Source organism: Phyllostomus hastatus, unplaced genomic scaffold (assembly GCF_019186645.2).
Source record: "Phyllostomus hastatus isolate PE091 unplaced genomic scaffold, TTU_PhHast_1.1 phas_contig_80, whole genome shotgun sequence".
NCBI lineage: Eukaryota > Metazoa > Chordata > Mammalia > Chiroptera > Phyllostomidae > Phyllostomus > Phyllostomus hastatus.
In genome coordinates, this window is record NW_025333960.1 from 55,160,543 (window position 1) to 55,179,236 (window position 18,694).

At 61.5% G+C, this 18,694-nt stretch overlaps 1 protein-coding gene across 2 annotated transcripts; it reads left to right on the top strand.

Annotated features, from left to right (window-relative positions):
• Positions 1-1,430: 1,430 nt before the first annotated feature.
• On the top strand, positions 1,431-18,160 carry CNDP1 (carnosine dipeptidase 1). 2 transcript variants are annotated; one of them, XM_045850325.1, is made up of 12 exons: positions 1,431-1,585; positions 5,607-5,739; positions 6,187-6,336; positions 7,007-7,169; positions 8,052-8,140; positions 9,290-9,487; positions 10,687-10,771; positions 11,889-12,049; positions 13,059-13,223; positions 14,495-14,636; positions 16,554-16,701; positions 16,885-18,160. In XM_045850325.1, exons 2-12 carry the CDS (start codon positions 5,656-5,658, stop codon positions 16,955-16,957), a joined length of 1,458 nt encoding a protein of 485 aa, XP_045706281.1. In that variant the 5' UTR covers positions 1,431-1,585; positions 5,607-5,655; the 3' UTR covers positions 16,958-18,160. The 2 variants fall into 2 exon arrangements, with proteins under 2 accessions (XP_045706281.1, XP_045706282.1); XM_045850326.1 differs by lacking the exon at positions 6,187-6,336.
• Positions 18,161-18,694: the final 534 nt, after the last annotated feature.

Here is an 18,694-nt window from a genome sequence, read left to right on the forward strand (position 1 = left end):
GCTGCGGGGGTGGCCGAATCCCAGGCCTGCTGTGTTGTTTTCCCGTCACTGCGCAGGGGGGCCGGCCACCCACAACGCAGCTGCCCGGCCTCACGGGGAAAAAGGCAGAACCCAGTGGGGTGCACTCCTGGCCCAGGAGAGCCGGGCACAGAGGGGCCCTCCCGACCACTGGGGAAGTCAGGTTCACTCTGCTCTTGTGGCTTCGGGGTGTCTGGGTCGGAACGCTGCTTGAGCCCGACCCGTGCGGGGTCTGCAACCGCCACGTGCTGGTTAGTGAGGACACGGGCCCGGCTGCGGTGGCCGACCAACCAGGGCTTCCCCTCGAGGGCAGTTCAGACGTGTCTCAGTGACACCAGGTCTGCACGGCCAGGCCGGTGTGGACGCCCCCGGTGCCATCTCATGGCCGTGACCTCTGCCCCTCGGCCTGTAACCCCAGCTGCACGTAGCATGGGGACAGGGAGGGGCGACCCAGAGGTCGCAGACTCTCCTGCCCTTGGCAGCCTGCGCCCAGCAGGGACTCCGGGCCAAGGCTGAGGGCACCAGAGGGGGGAGCAGGCCTGGCCGAAGAAGTTCCTATCGCCGGGCAGGGGTGGGGGAACAGATGGGGGAGGGGCAGCCGACATGCGTGCCTGTTACACCACAATGCGGTGGCACCCGTCCCAAGGAAACCCGGGAAAAAAACAGGAAACGGGAACATCTGCATCCGCCCTGAGGGTTCAGGAGTCCCGGGAGCCGTGAGGGCAGGCAGTCTCGGCCCAGATCGGCCTTTTGTGCAATGCGATTTTAAGCTGGTTATCTTTAAGAAGCCAAAGACCCAGGAAGAACCTTTGTCCTTCCCCCGCCTGCCTCTAAGGTTCACATCCCGGCCTGCCCCAGGGAGGGAGGGAGCTGGCATCGTGGGTAACTAGCAGGGAGGAGCTTCTCAAGGCCTTGACCCAAGTCCTCTCCGGGGTCCCTTGTTCAAGACAGCCCGGCAAACCTGTGCTGCGTCCAGCCTGGGCCGCTTGCCCGTGCCAGCAGTCAGCACCCGCTGGAACCTGACTCTGAGCCCTCCCTGCTCCCCCACCTGCACCGGGCTGCTCCTGTACCCCTCTATCTGGTGATCCCTGCTTCCAAGCACTGCCGTGTCCTCCCTGGGCCTTCCCGCCAGCGGCACGTGGGGGCGGGCATCGCCTCGGGGTCGGGACTGAGCCTGAGCTGAGCTCGCCCATCATCCCCGAGACTGGGGGGTGATGGAGACGCTTGTAGCTCTTAGGGCTTTCGGCGGAATTCTGTTTCTGTACACGGCTTCCTCCACCCCAAGGGTGTCCAGGCTGCTCTCCAAAAGCCACGCCCTGACCAACTCGCTCCTCGGGGCTTGCTGCCAGAGTCCACCTGGGCAGAATGCCTGCCTCCAGCTCCGTGGGGAATTAACAGAGTCCAGAAGGGCCTGTGGGGGGAGGGGGAGGTTTGGCTTTTATTTCTAATCCCGTGGCGGTGAGAGAGACCAATAAGGCGTTTTTTCCTGTATTGTTGCAAAGCCATCGGCTCAGTCGCGGGCAGAGCCACCTGCGTAAAGCCACCACAGGGGACCGTCAGCGACGTGGTAGGTGGGGTTCTTGGCGTCCGCGCTGACCGGCACGGAGTTTCTGACGGGACAGGGTTCGGCTGGTGGGCCCTGAGTGTTCGGGGAGGAACCAGGCCAGGTGCAGGCCCTGTGCAGGGAGAGGCCAGGCTGCTTCCACTTCGACTCTGTCCTTGGCTCGGTGGCAGCGGACCGCGCGCCTCCCTCCCAGCCTCCGCTGGGGCTGCCGGCTGTCTTCCCGGCAGGAGACGGAAGCGCCCCGAGTGTCCTTGGATAACGCAGCCTGTGGCAATTTTGAAGTCGCCCAGGCTGCTGGCAGCTCAGCGCACAGAGACCAGGGGAGGAGAGGGAACCCAGGGCCGCCGGCTCCGTGGGAAGAGGGGCTCTGAGGACAGGAGCGGAGCTGATGGGAGAGGATGGCGTGGGGTGGGTCCCCCGCAGAGGACGCGGGCACCACCGCAGAGAGTCTGCAGAGTGCGGGCATTTAAAGTGGGGCCCAGTGCGGGGGCCCTGAGGACTCCACCTCGAAGAACCCGGAGCTGGAGTTAGTAGGGGCTCAGGGAGCATGTGGGGTTCCCTCCGAGAGAGTGTCCTGCAGGGGGGGGCGTCTCCGGCTGCGCCTGCGCTACCTGCCCCACCAAGAAAACTCTGAGACCCAGCCTCTGGCTCCGCTCCCTGGCCCCGCCCCGGGCCCCTGCCTGCCCTCCAGCACAGGTGGAAGCCCGGAGTAGCCCCGGCCCTTCAGGTCCAAAGCCAAGTGTGACTGGAACCCAAGGACACAGACAGAGAGGGCCCCGGGCGGACCCTACACAGGCTGTCACAGCCCGTCTCCACAGCCACAGCCCGTGGCCCGGGGCGCTCCATGGGGCACTGCAGACCCGGGGGCAGCACCGCCACCAGGGACAGCCCTTCCGGGGGCCAGTCCGAGCTCCCCCTTCCTGTTGGGAAGGTGGGGCCCCTCCTGAGATCCCTACCCTTCTCAGCCCTCACCACCCCAGCTTCTTCCTTTCCTTTAAAGGCCCCGTTTCATTTTTTACCGAGAGGAGCACCACCCAGTTTTTCAATGGAAACGGAATGGATCGGCTGCAAAAGAGCAGCCCACCGCATTTCAGAGAGCCTTTCCCGGCGCCCAGCACGTCCTTTCCCGCCGCTGCCGGTCCCCAGGAGTCCTGTCCCCCTGATTCACGTGCGGCCCCCCGGGTCTTGGCTCTGCCCCCAGGAGCTTGGCTGGACCCAGCCCCGCTCCCACTGGGAGGAGGCAGAGGATGCTCCGGGGCGGCTCGCTGGCGCCATCTATGGCCCAAGCTCTTAATCTGCTTGTGCATGAGCCTGCCTCAGGTGGACCTTGAATGTTCCCACTCCTCAGCTTCCCTTAAAGACATTTCTCATGCTGGGCAACATGTTTATACTGCAGAGCGAGTGTTTATATCTGCGGTTGTTATTTTCATTGCAGCTGTATTGCAATGTAACTCACACAGCTTACAATCCACGTATGTAAAGTGTCCAGTTTGGTGGGTTTTAGCATGCTCCGAATCACACCGTCATTGCCAAAACCTGCTTCAGAACTTGCCGTCACCCCAGAGAGAACCCCCTACTCGTCACCAGCAGCCCCTCCCCATCCCCCCCAGAGCTACCAGCCCAGGCCGCCACCAGTCTGCTCCGCGTCTCAGGGTCTGACTGTTTTCCTGGGCGCTTCCTGTCGGTGGGGCGGGGGCCCGGCACCGTGTGGTTTTCTGGGCCGGGTGCCTCGCTCCGAGCACGGTATCCGGGGCTCCCCCACGCTGCGGCGTGCACCGGCACCTCCCTCCTTCCCGTGGCCGAGCAGCGTTCCGGTGTGCGAGCACGCACCCCACGCCCTGCTGACCCGCTCACCCACTGACGGACACTCGGGTCGTGGCTATTGTGCATGAGGTTACCGCGGACACCACGCACGAGCTTCTGCGTGGGCGCCCATCTTCGTCTCCCTCGAGGACGTGACTAAGGGTGGGGCTGCCGGGCAGACGTTTGATCACCTGAGGATGGACGGACAGACAGACAGACGGACAGTTTTCCAGGGAGGCTGCGCCACTCGGCGCCCCCAGCAACCGTGTCCCCGGGCTGCGGGGTCTCCACACTGTCTCAGACGCTTGTCCACCTCTGACATGTGACTGTCACCTGAGAGCAGGTGTGAGGCCGCATCTCCTTGCTGTCTGACTCGGGCCTCTCTGGCGGCCAGCAATGTTGAGCCTCTTTCTGCACGCTTAAACAGTCACTGGCACATTGTCTGTGGAGAAACGTCTATTCGAGTCGGGTTGACTTGTCCCGTATTCGTGACTGGCAGTGGCTCTGGGTGGTCTGGACACACGTCCCCTGCTTGGCTCTGCCAATGCCCGGAGCTGGAGGCCGAGGAGAGAAGCCCTCCGCACCTGACAGGGCTCTCAGAAATAAAGTCCGTTTTCAAAATGCGCAAAAGCCCACCAGGAGGAGACGGCTTGGGTGAAGGAAATGAGTCAGTTCCGAGCTCGGAGGTCCTGCCGTCTGGTTCTCCGCTCTGCGGCCTGGGGCCACCACCGAGGGAAGGGCAGCGACCCGGACAGGGCCCACGTCGGTCGGGAGGGAAGGAAGGAAGGGACCTGTTAGGGGCAGAAGCAGAGAGCGGGCAGCTCCCGGGTGGGCTGGGCGGCCAGCAGCTGTGAATTATCTCCGGTTCTCCTGTGTCGCTCATCACGGCGCGGCGGTATGGTGGTCCTCTGTGGAGTACCCCAGCTTCAGGAGCGGACAGAAAGGAGCCCCCATGCCAGCTCTGCACAGGAGTTGGCACAGTCCTTACAAAACGCATTTTCTAATAAAGTGATGGATCAGACATAGAGATTTTTGTAAACCGATCACACTTCTTGTTGGGAACCGCCCTGCCTGGTATCAGAAGCTGTAACCCCTGCCTAGGCTACAGCTAAGGGAACGCCCTTGGAACCGTAAACCAGCAAGGAGATAAGCTTATCTCCAGGGCAGGGGCGCTGCTTCTGCTCCTTCATACCTTACCCTGCCTGGCCCCCAGTGCTTGGTTGGTTAGCCAATGATGGGTAAGATTCCCCAAGGGGGGAACGACCTAAGACAGGCACGATCACGTGGGAGGCCCCCAAAAGAAGGACTTGGGGGGCTACAGCAAAAGGAGGTGATGGACTCTCGCCCTTTGGCTTTGACAAAGCCAGAGTCCTCATTGTCTGCGAGAAAATCTCCTAATCTCTTGGCTGCCTTACTTCCCTTGCTCTACCTAATCCTAAAACAATGACAGGGTGGTGTCGCCCTGTGCTGGAAAGGGTGGATTCCCCGGGTGATCAGGCCTAAGAAAGAACATGAAAATTCCTGTGAAAACTGCTTTGTTTAGAATGCTCTCAGTTGAATGAGAAGGGTCCAAGGAGGAAGTTAGTTTGTTCCTTAAAGTCTTACAGCTCTTTGACCCTGACTCAAAATAGACCCTCAGAGTTCCTTGTTACCTATCGTTTTATCCTTACTTCCTCGCAATGAGTAATGAGCTTTACCTGAATTCTTATGCAAAACGAACCCAATAAAAGCAGGTTTGGATGGTACGGTAAATCGGCGCACTCCCCACTAGAGGGGGTGGCCGTTCCGTCCCTGCTTCTCCACAGAAACTGGTCTGTCTCTGTGCATGTTTTTTCTCGCGTTTCCACGAGCCATCCGCAGCGTTCCGTGCTGACTGCTGGCCGGTGACCCACGCATCAACTCCTCCCCCTCACAAACAGTGCCCCCCACACCACGTGTGCTGGGTCAGGACGCAGAGGGACGTGACCGGCAGGCCAGACTGTCACGGGAACAATGTGACGAAGGTCTGTTTCTGTCCCACTGCAGTGCTTGGGGGTCGAGAACGGAGCGTCTGGGGAAAGAGCGCACCAGAGAGATGTCCGGGTCCGATGCCGTTTGTCATTTCGGCCGAGTGGCTGTTGGAGAACCGCCTTCCTCCGGCTTTCTCCGAGTCTTGGCAGGATCGGGGTCCACCCCCACCGTTCACTCTGACTCTGCCCCTGTTGCTTGCTCCACGTCACAGGCCGCCCCTCTCTCTCCTGGCTCTGCGGCCGCCGCTGCTCCAGGGAGCCATGTCCTCGCCGCCCCCGCCGCCCGCCGGGCTGGTCCAGAAGCTCTTCGGGTACATCGACCGCCACCAGGACGAGTTTGTGCAGGTCGGGGCGTCGGCACGCGGGGTGCTGGCGTGTGATCCCTTCGGGGTCGGGGTGGACGGCCGGTCGCTGGGAGACGTGGGGTTTTGCCTGATGACTGAATTCCACGTCACCTGCCTGTGATTCCTCGTTGGATTAAAACAGGCACTGTTCATTAGGTTTAGGGGCGAGAGCCTTCCCAGCCATCCCTCCTGAAAGGGGCGCCCGGGTCCTTTCCAGCACCCCTGACCTGGGGATGTCCTTTGAGTGGCAGCCGGTACAGGGCTCTCGCTGAGGTCCCCTCCACCCCCAAACGCAGCCGAAACCCCCGTCCCCCACAGACGCCACCCCAGAGCGGTGCCTCCCAGGAGGGCAGCTTTAGGCCCAGGGCTCCGCCACACCCGGGGTCAAAATGGCTTGTCCTGGTGACCTGTGCCTGTCTGCTCAGCGCCCTGTCCCCTCGCCTCGCAGACACTCAAGGAGTGGGTGGCCGTTGAGAGTGACTCGGTCCAGCCTGTGCCCCGCCTCAGACGAGAGCTGGTCAGAATGACGGCCCTGGCCGCGGCGGCGCTCCGGCGCCTGGGCGCCCGCGTGGACCTCGTGGACGTGGGCTCTCAGCAGGTGCTGGCGGCCCCCTCGCTCCCGGCACCTCCCTGCGCACGGGCCGCTTTGCCCCCTGCTGGCAGAGGCAGGAAACACCCCTAGTGGCCTTGGTCCCCGATCAGACGCAGAGCTAGCTCCTCCCGGTCCCACAGGAGGCCCTGGTGCTGACCTCCCCTCCCGTCAGGACTTGGGGGACCAGCACACGGGGAGGGGGTGAGCGAGGGCGACTCATTCCAGAGAGGCCCATGCGGTTCACACCCCACACGCAGTTCACACGGCTCCCAAGCTGCTTTTCCCCGAAGCCCCAGTGGGCCTCTCTCCACCGACCCAGCCCCTCATCGGGTCGCTGCTACTCGGCCACACGGGGCGACCTTGAACCCTGGCGCCCTGCGCCACCTGGATCAGCGGTGAGGAGTCTCCCGGTGGTTCCCAGCTGTGCCCGCCCCGTTTGGGCTCCTCCCACCTGTGTCTACCCAGGTGCTTCTTTCTGGCCGTGTGTCCTGTTTTAACTGTCGGGGTCTCAGGTGCCCCCCCCGGGAGCCCACTAAAGCATGGTCGGAAAGCTAGGTGGGCCCTACGGGGACTCGGGGTAGAAACAGGCCTCCTGGGATCATGGCTTTGAGGTTTCCGGAAGAACTAAAAGCAGCATTTATGGGGGAAAAAAAAGGGACCTGTTTTCCCTCCACAGCTGCCCGACGGTCAGACTCTGCCGATGCCGCCTGTCATCCTGGCCGAGCTGGGGGACGAGCCGCGGAAGCCCACCGTGTGCTTCTACGGCCACCTGGACGTGCAGCCCGCAGCGCAGGCCGACGGCTGGCTCACCGCCCCGTTCGCGCTGACGGAGGTGGACGGTCAGTAGCGGCCGCTGCCCGGGGCCGGGTGCTCCTGTGCATGTGGGGTCGGTCGGTCGTGGGGCCCACGGGCTCCGGAGGTGCCTCCTGCCCCCGCCTCCGGTCTTGACCTGTCGTCAGGAATGAACAAGATGCACCCTGACCGCTGTGGCCCGGTTGGCGGGGCAGCGACCTGCAAACCGAAAGGTCGCCCATTCGGTTCCACGTGCCTGGGCTGGGGGTTCAGTCCGTGGTCGGATCGGGGTGCATGTGAGAGGCAACCAATGGGTGTTTCTCTCCCTCTCTTTCTCCCTCCCTTCCCTAACACCCTCCCCCCAAAAAAGAGGCCATTCTCAGGGTCTCCATCTTGTCCACGCTTGCCCGCCGAGGCCGGTTTTCTCGCCTCTGTGACAGAACCCCAGCCCCGCGGGCCCCTGGGTGAAGCAGCACCCCGGGCCGGAGCCCGGGCCGTGAAGAGCACAGGCATCTTGGTCACACGTTTTCTTTCTGAAAACACCAAACGTGCTGCTTTTTTAGGAAAAGCAGGAGACAGGTTCGTGGGGGCGATACAGGCGCCCTTTTTCGTCCTCTTGCGAGCTGTGGTGTCCCGAGTGAAGGGCTCGGTCCCGTGACACTCGGTGACAGACCCTCTGATCGTGTCCCATGAACTTGGAGAAAGCAGCTACTCGCTCTTCAGGCCAAACGGCTCGTGCGGTTTCTGACCGGCTGGCGGCCGAGCCGTTCGTGCTGGAGAGACCGTGCTGCAGGACTCCAGAGCCAGAGCCGCACCCGGGGGGAGAGGGGGTGTCAGAGTGCTGACCTGTAGGACGACCTTTGATTTGAAGTCACCCGACTGGGCAGAGGTCTCCCCGCGGCTCTGAAAACGCTCCCCCTGTTTTCCAGGGAAGCTGTACGGACGAGGAGCGACAGACAACAAAGGCCCTGTCTTGGCGTGGATTCACGCTGTGAGCGCCTTCCGGGCCCTGGGGGAAGTAGGTACCCGGTGCTGTCTGCAGGGGAGGGTGCTGACCGTGACAGTGGCAGTGGTGGCCTGCCTGCTGGTCTCTCTTCCTCTTCCAGCACTCAGCAGCCGCTGGCTTGTATTTTATGAATCGCATTTTTGCCAGAAAAATTCTTAGGCTTTCCAACTACTTCTCGGCCATTGTTGGCTAGTTAAATAAATGTGAATGGAGAACTTCCAACTATGAAGATTTCCGAACTGTAGCTGGACTTCCTAAGACACGTAGAAATGGAGACACACTGGAGCAAGCCATTGTCCCCGCACACGCCCAAGGTCACACTGTCTGATACTTAATCCCCCGCTCAGCCTGCCTCTGTTAATCTTCGGCATTTGGATCCCGCTCATTAGCCCTAATTAGCATGTCTGGGCTGTCGTTTGCCGGCATGTCATCACTGCTAAAGTCTCCTCCGCATCTTCTGCTCCAGGAAGAGGGCCTTGGCCTCCCCCCTCTCACGTGCCTTGCAGAGATACAAAGTTATAAATTATAGAGATACGATAAGATCAAAACCAAATGGGGGAAGGGGCGCACCGTGGACATTTTAAAGGCGCTACTCCGTGCCCTAATATTAACCGGAGAAAAGTCCCATTTTTGCCGCACGATCAAAGCCTTTGAATAAGTTAAAAGGCCGACTGAGCTCGTAGTTGAAAAATAACAGATACTTGAAATAAAAATCCCGAGGCTTAAACATTAGACAGTCTTTCAAAGGAAAGAGTTCTCATTTATCATGCTCTGAATTATGAGGACAGAAGAGAGATTAGTAATTGAGTAACCTTTCTCGGGAAATTCCTTTTGGGGAGAAGGGGGAAAGGGTGTCTGTTCTGTGGCGTGGATGTTGCTTTTTTCAGGAACTCCTTCCCCAAATCCTGTGTCGACATTCACTGTCTGGAGTGAATACATCGTGCATTACCTTGAATTCTCCTTCTCGATCTGCATTGAAACGCCTTTGCCACGCGCAGAGGGGTTGGGAATGTGAATGACCCTCACACTGAATGCGTATAAAAACCGACTGTATTTACGTCAGACACATGGTAGTCCCGGGTCTCGCAAGGTGCGCGGGGCGAGCTGTGCCGTGCTTTGTCGGAACAAACAGTTTGTTCCCTTGTTACTTTGTCAACCCAGGACCTCCCCGTGAACGTCAAGTTCGTCCTTGAAGGGATGGAAGAAGCCGGGTCTGTGGGCCTGGAGGAACTTGTCCGGAGAGAGAAGGACGGGTTCTTCGCCTGCGTGGACTGCATCGTGATTTCCGACAACCTGTGGCTCAGCCAGAGGCCGGCGCTCGTTTACGGGACGCGAGGGAACAGCTACTTCACGGTGGAGGTATCCGCCGCAGGCCCGGGTGGTGGGGCGCAGGCGGGAACCCACCTGGACGCCCGCAGGGGCAGGGACGCAGGGCTCGGGGAGAGCGGGAAGTTCCCCCGGGTGCGCGGCCTGGGGTCCCGAGGAGGTTTTGGGAGCGGGGGTGTGCGTGCAGCTCCCACGCTGGGAGTGGTTCGCCTCACACGTGCTTCTGCAGACGGGATTCCGCCGGCTTGTGCGTGAGTCTCAGGCCGGGTTTAGGGCCGCAGCGGTGACGCCTGAGGCAGGGGCTGCAGCCCTGGGGCTGAGGGGCTGCTCCCAGCGGCGTGGCATTAGTGAGGGGAACGGTCTCGGCTCCACGGGGCTGCCTGGGGTCTGGGGTGGATGACCAGGGGCCTGCTCACCCGGCCGCACTTGAACATGGGTGGGGCCGGGAAAGACCAGCGGGGCCAGAAAGACGGGAGGCGATGACCGGCCTTGTGGGACCCGGGCAGCAGATTGGATGGGGTGCCTGGGAGGGGTCCGAGGTCACCATGAGGTGACAGATGAGCAGGATGGGGGGCGGGGGGGGCCCTCCGTGTTTGGGAAAGGAGCAGGCTGGTAGGAAGCCAGCACCAGAGAGGATGTTGAGTTGACCTCGAGGTGTGGATTCGGGAGGGGGCGGGGCACACCAGGAAGGCCGGGCCCTCAGGGGTGCGTGGCGGGGGCGGGGGGGCGGGGGGAGCTTGGGCTGAGCAGGGAACCCGGGGAGCAGCTCTCGGAGCTCCGAGCGCAGAGGGAGGGCGCGTCCGAACCAACGAGCTGTGGGCCGGGAGACGGAGAAGCAGCTTTTCGAGGGCACCGTCACAGACTTGTCCTGCCAGCAAGCAAAGCATGCAGAGGAGGAGCGTTCTGGAGGGAGAATTTTTTTTCCGGAAGGAGGGGGAGCAGCAGGCGGGGGTGAAACCAGGAGTGACCTGGGATGGGGCCGTGCTCGTGTGGAGGAGGCGGCGACTGGGGATTCCGGGGACTCGGGACGCACGGGGACTGGGGACTGGAGGCCTGGCTGCTCCAAGCCGTGCGGCCGCACAGCGGGGGCGGGGACCTCGGGCTGAGTCCTGAGAGATGCTGCCGGGGTGGGGGCGGGGGGGGGGTGCGGTTCCCACCGGGCGAAAGCTGTCAGCGGTCACCGCGGCAACGCCGGCGCTGAGCACCCGTGTTCCCGTTCACCCGTCTTCCAGGTGAGGTGCAGAGATCAGGATTTTCACTCGGGAACCTTCGGCGGCATCCTCAACGAGCCGATGGCCGACCTGGCGGCTCTCCTGGGTAACGTGCTGCCCCCTTTCACGTCCCAAACGTCTGGGGCCACGGACACAGAGTCCTGTCCGCCGCCGCGCATCTCTCCCCCCTCGGTGTCCAGCCCGCCCGGGGTGGGGGTGGGTGGGAGAGAAGGCGTGTCCTCAGCCCTGCCCCTTGGCTAAACGTTGCCTGGGCGTCTGAAGGCCACGTCGCTTCTTTCGTGGGCTGAAGCGCTCCCTGACTTGCCCCTTCCGCCCCTGCCCCCACGGTGGCACACCCGGCCGCACGCAGACAATGACACGGCCCCGAGAGGGTTCTGGAGAGGCACTCAGAGATGGCACCAAATGGGCCGGCACCACGGGGCTTCCTTTCCACATGGTGCCGTGGCCCCAGCTGGCGCAGAGGCTCTGGGGAGCTGCCCTTGCCTCTGAGCTGCTGCAGAGTGCTGGCTGTGCATGAGTGTGCATGCGCGTGTGTGTGTGTGCGTGTATATGTGTGTGTGTGTGTTTGTCCGGGAGGCAGGACTGCCCGGCGGCTGGGGGGGGTGGGTCCCTGGGAATGGACGGAGGCTTCGTGTCCGGGGGCCTCGCTGGCAGGAGCCCCTCCTGCGGTTGCAGCAGGGACATCACACTTGCATCTTTGTAGTTTGGTTTCTTTTTAAGACAGAGGTTCTTGGGCCACATGAACTCAGACCCCACAATACCTGTGTCTGTCTCTTCACCTGGCACAGAGGGCAGCTTTCTACAAAGTTTACAGCCTGTTTGACAATTTAAGACAATACGAGAAGCTGTTTTCCTTTGAAGTGTTTACACTGCTTCCAGAAGACCACAGATAGCATGCAACTTTACGCATACACAGTTCTGCATGGCACCGGAGCTGACCTCCTCTCCCCTGGGGACGGCGTCTTCGTGCCCTTCCCTGGGCACATCTCAGTGCCCAGCAGGGTTGCTGCATGGTGCCCCTAGGGCAGGGGGCCCCAGTGAACCCCACAAGGGCCCGGGATTCTGCTAGGAACGTCAGGGTGGGATCCCCAATGGAAGGCAGAGCACGGGGTTTCACTGTCTTCACTTTGAAGCAAATCAAAGAGCCGGTCTGAAACGCAGGGTCCGCCAGCATGGCTTCCCTCCCCGCGTGTGCCCTGCAGGGAGCCTCACGGACGCCTCCGGCCGCATCCTGGTCCCCGGCATCTACGACCCCGTGGCTCCCGTCACGGAGGAGGAGAGAGAGCTGTACGCAGCCACCGACCTGGACCTGGCCGAGTTCCGGCGCAGCGCCCAGGTTGAGAGGTTCCTGTATGACACCAAGGTAGGGCGCGGGGTGGTGGTGCGAGAAAGGGGCGACATGGAAGTCGCTGCCCCCAGCGCCCGGATTTCTGTGAGCAGCAGACCCCACAGCGCAGAGCCGCCGAGGCTGCTGGGAGCCCACGGGAGGCCGGTTCCCACCTCAGGGCCTCGCCCCCGGGGTCTAGACCCACGGGCCCCTCGAGCCCCCTGACCACAGGGCGGCCCCTGAGCTCAAAGCCCTGCCCGCCCTCCTCAGCTTGTCAGGCTCCGCCCCACGTCAGCCGGGCTCCCGTCTGGTTAAAGAACGAGGCTCGTCTGCAGTGGTTCCAGCTCCCAGACCCCCCCCAGACCCTGCCGCCCCCCCACCCCACCACACTGTCTCTTTTCCCAGACAAAACCACGAGCCTCCGGGCCACTCTGTGAACGGCAGCATCGCATTGCGGCCCCAGTGCAGTTAGCGACCCCAGAGCCGCAAGTGTGGTTAAAAGAAATCCAGACTTTCTCCTCTTCCCTTTGATGTTGCCGCGTCCCTCTTTGTGTCCACTGAGGCCGCTCCTGGGGAAGTGTGGGGGTGGGGTGGGGTGGGCGGTGTGTGCTGGACCCAGAGGTGGCGTCTCCTGCTTCCCCAGACGGGCTCTGCGCGGCCCCAGCTGGGGGGAACCGGCTCGGGCGTCTGCGGCATGTTCACACGCCTTCTGAGTCCGACCCGCGGGTGGCACAGCGCGGAACTCTGTCACTGAACTCCAGCTTCTGGAAGGGCCCCTGCCAGCTGTTAAATGGAAACTGCACAGCTGGGGTGACAAGGGCCCTTGTCCATGGCCGTGACCTGGGCAGGTGACAGCACCCAGGACCTCACGTCCCGAGGGAAAAGGTCCCTTTTGTGATTAGTCCAGACCGTGCCACGCAGGGTGATAATTAACTGGTTGGGAACGGTGTTGCAGACGCACAGACATCGGTGATGTAAACATTGCGATTGAGTACTTTCGATCGACCGTTTCTGTATATAATCAAATAACTTCATTTTGACTCAGGAGGAGATTCTAATGCACCTGTGGAGGTACCCATCTCTCTCCATCCACGGGATCGAGGGTGCGTTTGCTGAGCCCGGGACGAAGACCGTCGTCCCTGGCCGAGTCACAGGCAAGTTCTCCATCCGGCTGGTGCCCCACATGGAGACGCCGGTGGTGGAGGGACAGGTAAGCGGGCTGCCTAGTGGCCCAGCAGCACCTTTCTGAGGGCCGCCGCCCACGGCGGAGTGAGCAGCTCCCTGCTGCCATCGAAGGGCCATTCTTTCCAGGACAAAAGGGACTGGGCCAAATGTCAAAAGCCCGGCGTAGTTTTTGTTCTGTCAAAATCTCTCCTCGGTGATATGCGGTTACAGTGGTTGGATAACCACGTGGAGGAGGGGTGGTGGAAATTTTAAAAAGTGAAAGCGTAGCCACACCTGGTCTCGCACAGACACAGATGGAGACGCTGCCAGTCTGTGCTGGAGCGAGCCAGGCGGTGCCAGGTGCCGCCTGTCCGTTTGTCCACACGTCCGTCCGAAGTGGGCCCGGCCAGGAGCCACCAGTGCGAGTGTTGTCCGGAGGAGCTACACGTCCAAACCCCCCGCCCCCCGTGCCAGTCGTCAGGGTGCCCCAAGGTCCACACGGAGGAAACTCTGGATGAATGAACTGAAGAGACACCCCGTCCCAACCCTCTCGGCCCCGCTGTCCTGTGACCGTCTTTGAAGCCGCAACTACATCCTGACACACCCTCCCCCTTCCCCACGTCCTGTCCCCCCTTTCTCACCCCACGCAGTCCCCAAGGGCGGGGCCTCGCCCCCCTGCTCACAGCTATCCCCCCCGGCCCCCCCGCCCCGCAGCCAAGCCTGGAACAGGTCTTGCCACAGGACTGGTGTTCCATAGACGCTTGTGGAAGGAGTGAAGGGAAGAAACATCTCGGAGTCTGGAGTTCTTCCGGGGGTGGGGGTGGTTTCCACAGTGGCCGGGGGCGGAGCCAGGGGCCAAGGGGGGGACCCTGACCACCAGGCCCCTTCCCAGCTCAGTGTGGGACTGCCCCCCCCATCCAAAAGGGCCGGTGCGGGCGCAGAGGGGTGTTCTCAGTGAGAAGCTGTGCTTGTGTCAGGGTTCACGGCCCCCAACGTGCAGGCTGGCTGCGCGAGTCCCGTGATCCCCGAGGTCGTTCAAGTTGCGCGGTCGCCCAAATCCCCAACCAGCGGCGTTGACAGTGGGACACCGTGGGTGGTGGTGGGGGTGGGGCCGGCGATGGGGGGGGGAGTGACAGCGCGTGCCCATCCCACGGGGCGGAGCTCCACCCCAGCCCCACCCACCCTGGGCCTGCCTCTGGCAGAACCGCGGCCCAACCCTCGGACCTGCCGGGGTGTGCTCCCCGGTGGGACACCACGGTCGTCAGCGGGGGGCGTGACTCGAAGTGTCCCCTGAGGGCGGAAAACGCTGCCTTCCAGGTGAAGCGGCATCTCCAGCGCGTCTTCTCGGAGAGAAATAGTCCCAACCAGCTGGCCGTCTCCATGGTGCTGGGGCTGCGCCCCTGGATCGCAGACGTGAAGGACAGTCAGTACCTCGCGGCCAGACGAGCCATCGAAACAGGTGGGACGTGGGGGATCCCGAGTCGCCCGTCCACGGGGGACGGAGGGCTGGCCCCCCAGGGCGGGGGTGGGGGCGGGGAGTGGAGCACACGCGCTGCGACTTGGCCACTTTGCCGAGGGCAGCCTGAGCGGGGCTCTGCACACGCCCTCTCGTGAGCGTGTCTGCCCGCCGTCCGACATCGCACGCCGTGTCACCCTGGTTGCGAGTGGGGAGTGACGGACGCCTCTGTGACTCCATGAAGTGAGCTGAAGGGTGCAGGCTCCGCTCCTTCCCGGAATTCCCCGCTCAGCGGTTTCAGACCGCGGTTGACCACGGGCGACTGAAGCCACGGGGAGTGGAACCGCGGAAAGTGGAACCGCGGATACGGAGGGGCTCCTGCGCTAGAGATGCGGCCACAGGCCACAGCCCCGGGGCCGGCAGGGCTGGGGTCTGAGCCCCAGACCTCTCCGTCCGAGGGGCACACGCGAGAAACTGGAGGACGAGCCCCCAGACTGGGAGCCACGCTCTGGGCCGCACTCGCGCGGCCCCGCGGTGCGGCGGCGTTTCACCCGTGGGGCGCGGGGCGGGAGGGAAGAGGAGCAGCGGCGAGGAGGCCCCCGTGCTGCCCGCGCAGGAGAGGCACGTGGTGGAACCGCCCAGGTCGGCGGGAGAGGTTGGACGCGCTCTCGCAGGGCGCACAGCAGCGCCGCGTCTGTCTGTGCTGTGGACCACGAGGTGCTTGGGCCTCGTCCACGCGCACACCCGGCTCTGGGCGAAGACCACGCGGCGTGTCCCCTTTCCCGTCCTCGTCTGGGTTTCCTCCCCCACATCGCCGGCGACTTGTCCTCTGGCCCGGGAGGATCGAATGTGCCCCCATCCGGACCCGAGGACGTCCATTAAACTGTCCACGGGGCGCACCGGAATCCGAGCGCGGACATGGAGACTCTCAGGAGGTCGTGGACCGCAGCTGTTTATGTATATGTTCGTTACAGAACCCAAAAGCATCCCATGCCCACTTGGCTAACATTTAATTCACGAGACAGCCAGGAAAGTAGGTGTGTCATCGGGGGTATTGCCAAAAGTGCGTGACCTCTTCCAGTTGTGAGGAAACAGGCAAACCCAACCGGAGGGACATTTTACAGAACAGCCCATCGGTACCCCTCAAAGAGGGTCAAAGGTCATGAAGGACAGGGACTGGAAAACCGTCCCCGACTAGAGGGCGGGGGTGGGGGAGGGCAATGAACGGCGAACCGTGGGGTGGGACTCTGGGAAGGGAAAGAGGCATGGCTCTCGTACAAGGTCAGAGTGCAGTTGATACTGTGTCTTCAACTTTTTTTTTTAGAGATACGTTTTTATTAAAATCAGTTTAATTGCTCCATTCATTATATATCCAAGGTATTTTTAAAAAATATTATGCTATTTTTATTTACCTTTTTAGATTTTATTTGTTTTTAGTGAGGGAAGGGAGGGAGAGAGAAACATCAATGTGCGGTTGCTGGGGGCCGTGGCCTGCAACCCAGGCATGTGCCCTGACTGGGAATCGAACCTGCGACGCTTTGGTTCGCAGCACCCGCTCCATCCACGGAGCTACGCCAGCCAGGACCTTGTTTCTTCAAGTGTAATGTCCTAGTCATGGTGACTGTCCAACAGTTACGTGAGATGTCAACATTGGGGAAGTGGAGTGAGGGGCACATGGGAACTCCTCTCTTTTTGCAACTTTTCTGTGAGTCTGAAATTAGTTCGAAACAAACATTTTATTTAAGAAAAACTTTTTAGAAGTAGGCAGTGGTAGAGAAGGCGGCTGCTGTGTTCCTCTGGCCTCTCCTGTGTCCTGCTTCAGAACACAGACCGCAGGACAGCGAGGAGCTGCTCCCCGGCACCTGGCGCGGTGCGGTCTTGTCCCTCCGCCGTCCAGACGCCTTTCTCTCCCGGTTGCAGTGTTTGGCACGGAGCCGGACATGATCCGGGATGGGTCGACCATACCAGTTGCCCGGATATTCCAGGACGCTCTCCAGAAGAGGGTGCTGATGCTGCCGCTGGGCGCCGTGGACGACGGCGAGCACTCGCAGAACGAGAAGATCAACAGGTGGGGTCCCCATGGGGCCGAGACCCCGCTGCCCACCCCCAGGGCCCCCCCGGGAGAGCCTGGGGCGTGCCCCGTACTTCAGATTACACCTACACCCTCAGATCTTCCCGTTTCCGTTGTAGACTGGTTGTCCTCCACCATCGGAATGGAAATGACCGTGTTTCTCTTTACTCCTTTCGTTAGGCGGAACTACATAGAGGGATCCAAACTATTTGCTGCCTTTTTCCTGGAGATGGCTCAGCTGCACGGACAGTGACAGGACTGTCCAGCTTAGCTCTGACCGACGGTTGGCCAGATCCCCCCTCCCACGACCCGGACAGGAGTGGAATAGAAATGCCCAGAACATTTTGGACCAGTAGATAATGTTTCCCCTCCCATCTAAAATGTCTCTGGGTGTTCGGACCAATGCTGTAAAACCTTAAAGGCACAGACACTGGGAATGGTTTAATGTCCGCGTTGTGGGTCCTTCCACAGTCACAGCTGCCTGCACGAACTTGACCTCCCGAGTTCAGCCGCAGCGGCCCAGGACGGACTCTGTCTGCCCTTCCAGCTCCGGGGCGGTCTTTTGACTGGACTCTCCCCTCCCAATGGCTGGCCCGGTCACCGCGGCTTGTGTTCTGGGCCAGCAGGACGCACAGCGCATGGTCACTCCATCCAGGGGCGGTCAGTGGTCAGTGCTCGCCCCAGCCTTGCGTGTGCCACCCCCTCCTTTCACCTTGAACGTGAAAACGCTGGCCCCCACCGCTGGCCACCATCACTTCCCTGTGGGGGCGCTTTTAGAGGAGCCACTGGAGCCTGAGACCATCTTCGCCTCTTGCTTCCCCTTCGTTCAGTTTTTCCTGTTCCAGAAAGTTCTGAACCAGAAATGATCGATATCCACCATATCCTCAGACCGCTTGGCATTCCTTGGGTGAAGATGAGCATATTTTACCCGAAGCCTCTTTACCTTAGTTGGGATGGATGCCGCCCGACCACCCCACCCCTCCCGGTTTCTGTTCTTCCTTCCTCTCCACCCGTGAAGGCCCGCGCTCGCTTGCTTGATCTCCCACCCCCCACCCCCAAGGTCTGTGCAGGGGTGAGTCCCCCACAGCAGAGGCAACCCCGGGAGAAGTTCGCTCAGCCCGCCCGCCGGCATCTGACTCTCTGGCTTCATCTCCGTTGCCCAAAGCTTTTAACAGCACCCAAGTGAGGCAGACCTAATCAACCCCGACGCCAGCGGCACGGTCTCTATTTACAGCCATCAGCTGGCGAGCGCTCATTCATCACTGCAGCTCACCGTCTGGTTGGGCTTGATTGGCTTTGACGGTGTAAACACACACACAAACAGGAACGTAATTTTCCTAAGGCTGAGTGTATGTAAACAAATCAATTCAGCCTCTGTGACTTCGTTATCTAAATCACATTAATGGGAAGGAATTGAAGGGTTTATTAAAAATGTTTCTCTGGTGATTCCCAATAACAACAAAGCGTGACTCGTCCCTGGGTTACCTGCTCGGCCCTCACCTGTTGATCTTCTGTCAGCTCACCCCGACTCCACTCCCGGAGAGGGCCCCCCCCCCCGCCCCGCAAACCCCAGCCTGGTGGGCACGCACGGAGGCCCACTTCTCCGACGGGAGCACCCAGTCCTGGTGGCTGAGCATGGGCAGGTGTGTGACGTTCTTTGCTATTGAGCTTGCTCGTGCGCGGCGGACTGCACTGGATCGTGTGACGTTCTGGATTCCCTGGGACCCACCTGACGCACTCGGCAGAGTTCCCAGGACCTACCTGTGCCGGGGCTCTGTGATGCGAATGCGTGTTTTTAACAGGGCGTTCAGGTAAGTCAGGGAGCGGAGGCCGGTTGTAAAGTACATCGCGACCCCTCCTGAGCCAGGCGCTGGCTAGTGTGAGGTCCCAGTCGCTGGGACGACCCAGCGACTCGTCGCTGGCCGGGGCGACGTCCTCCTGGACCTTCGCTCCCGCTGGCCCGAGGCCCGCAGTGTCTTGGTTATTTATT

Bases quoted from the DNA above. Each gene is read 5' to 3' on its own strand.
- CNDP1 (XM_045850325.1), top strand. From the start codon at position 5,656: ATGTCCTCGCCGCCCCCGCCGCCCGCCGGGCTGGTCCAGAAGCTCTTC. The intron at 8,141-9,289 runs GTAGGTACCCGG...TTGTCAACCCAG, and splicing joins CCTTCCGGGCCCTGGGGGAA to GACCTCCCCGTGAACGTCAA. The intron at 14,637-16,553 runs GTGGGACGTGGG...TCCCGGTTGCAG, and splicing joins CAGACGAGCCATCGAAACAG to TGTTTGGCACGGAGCCGGAC.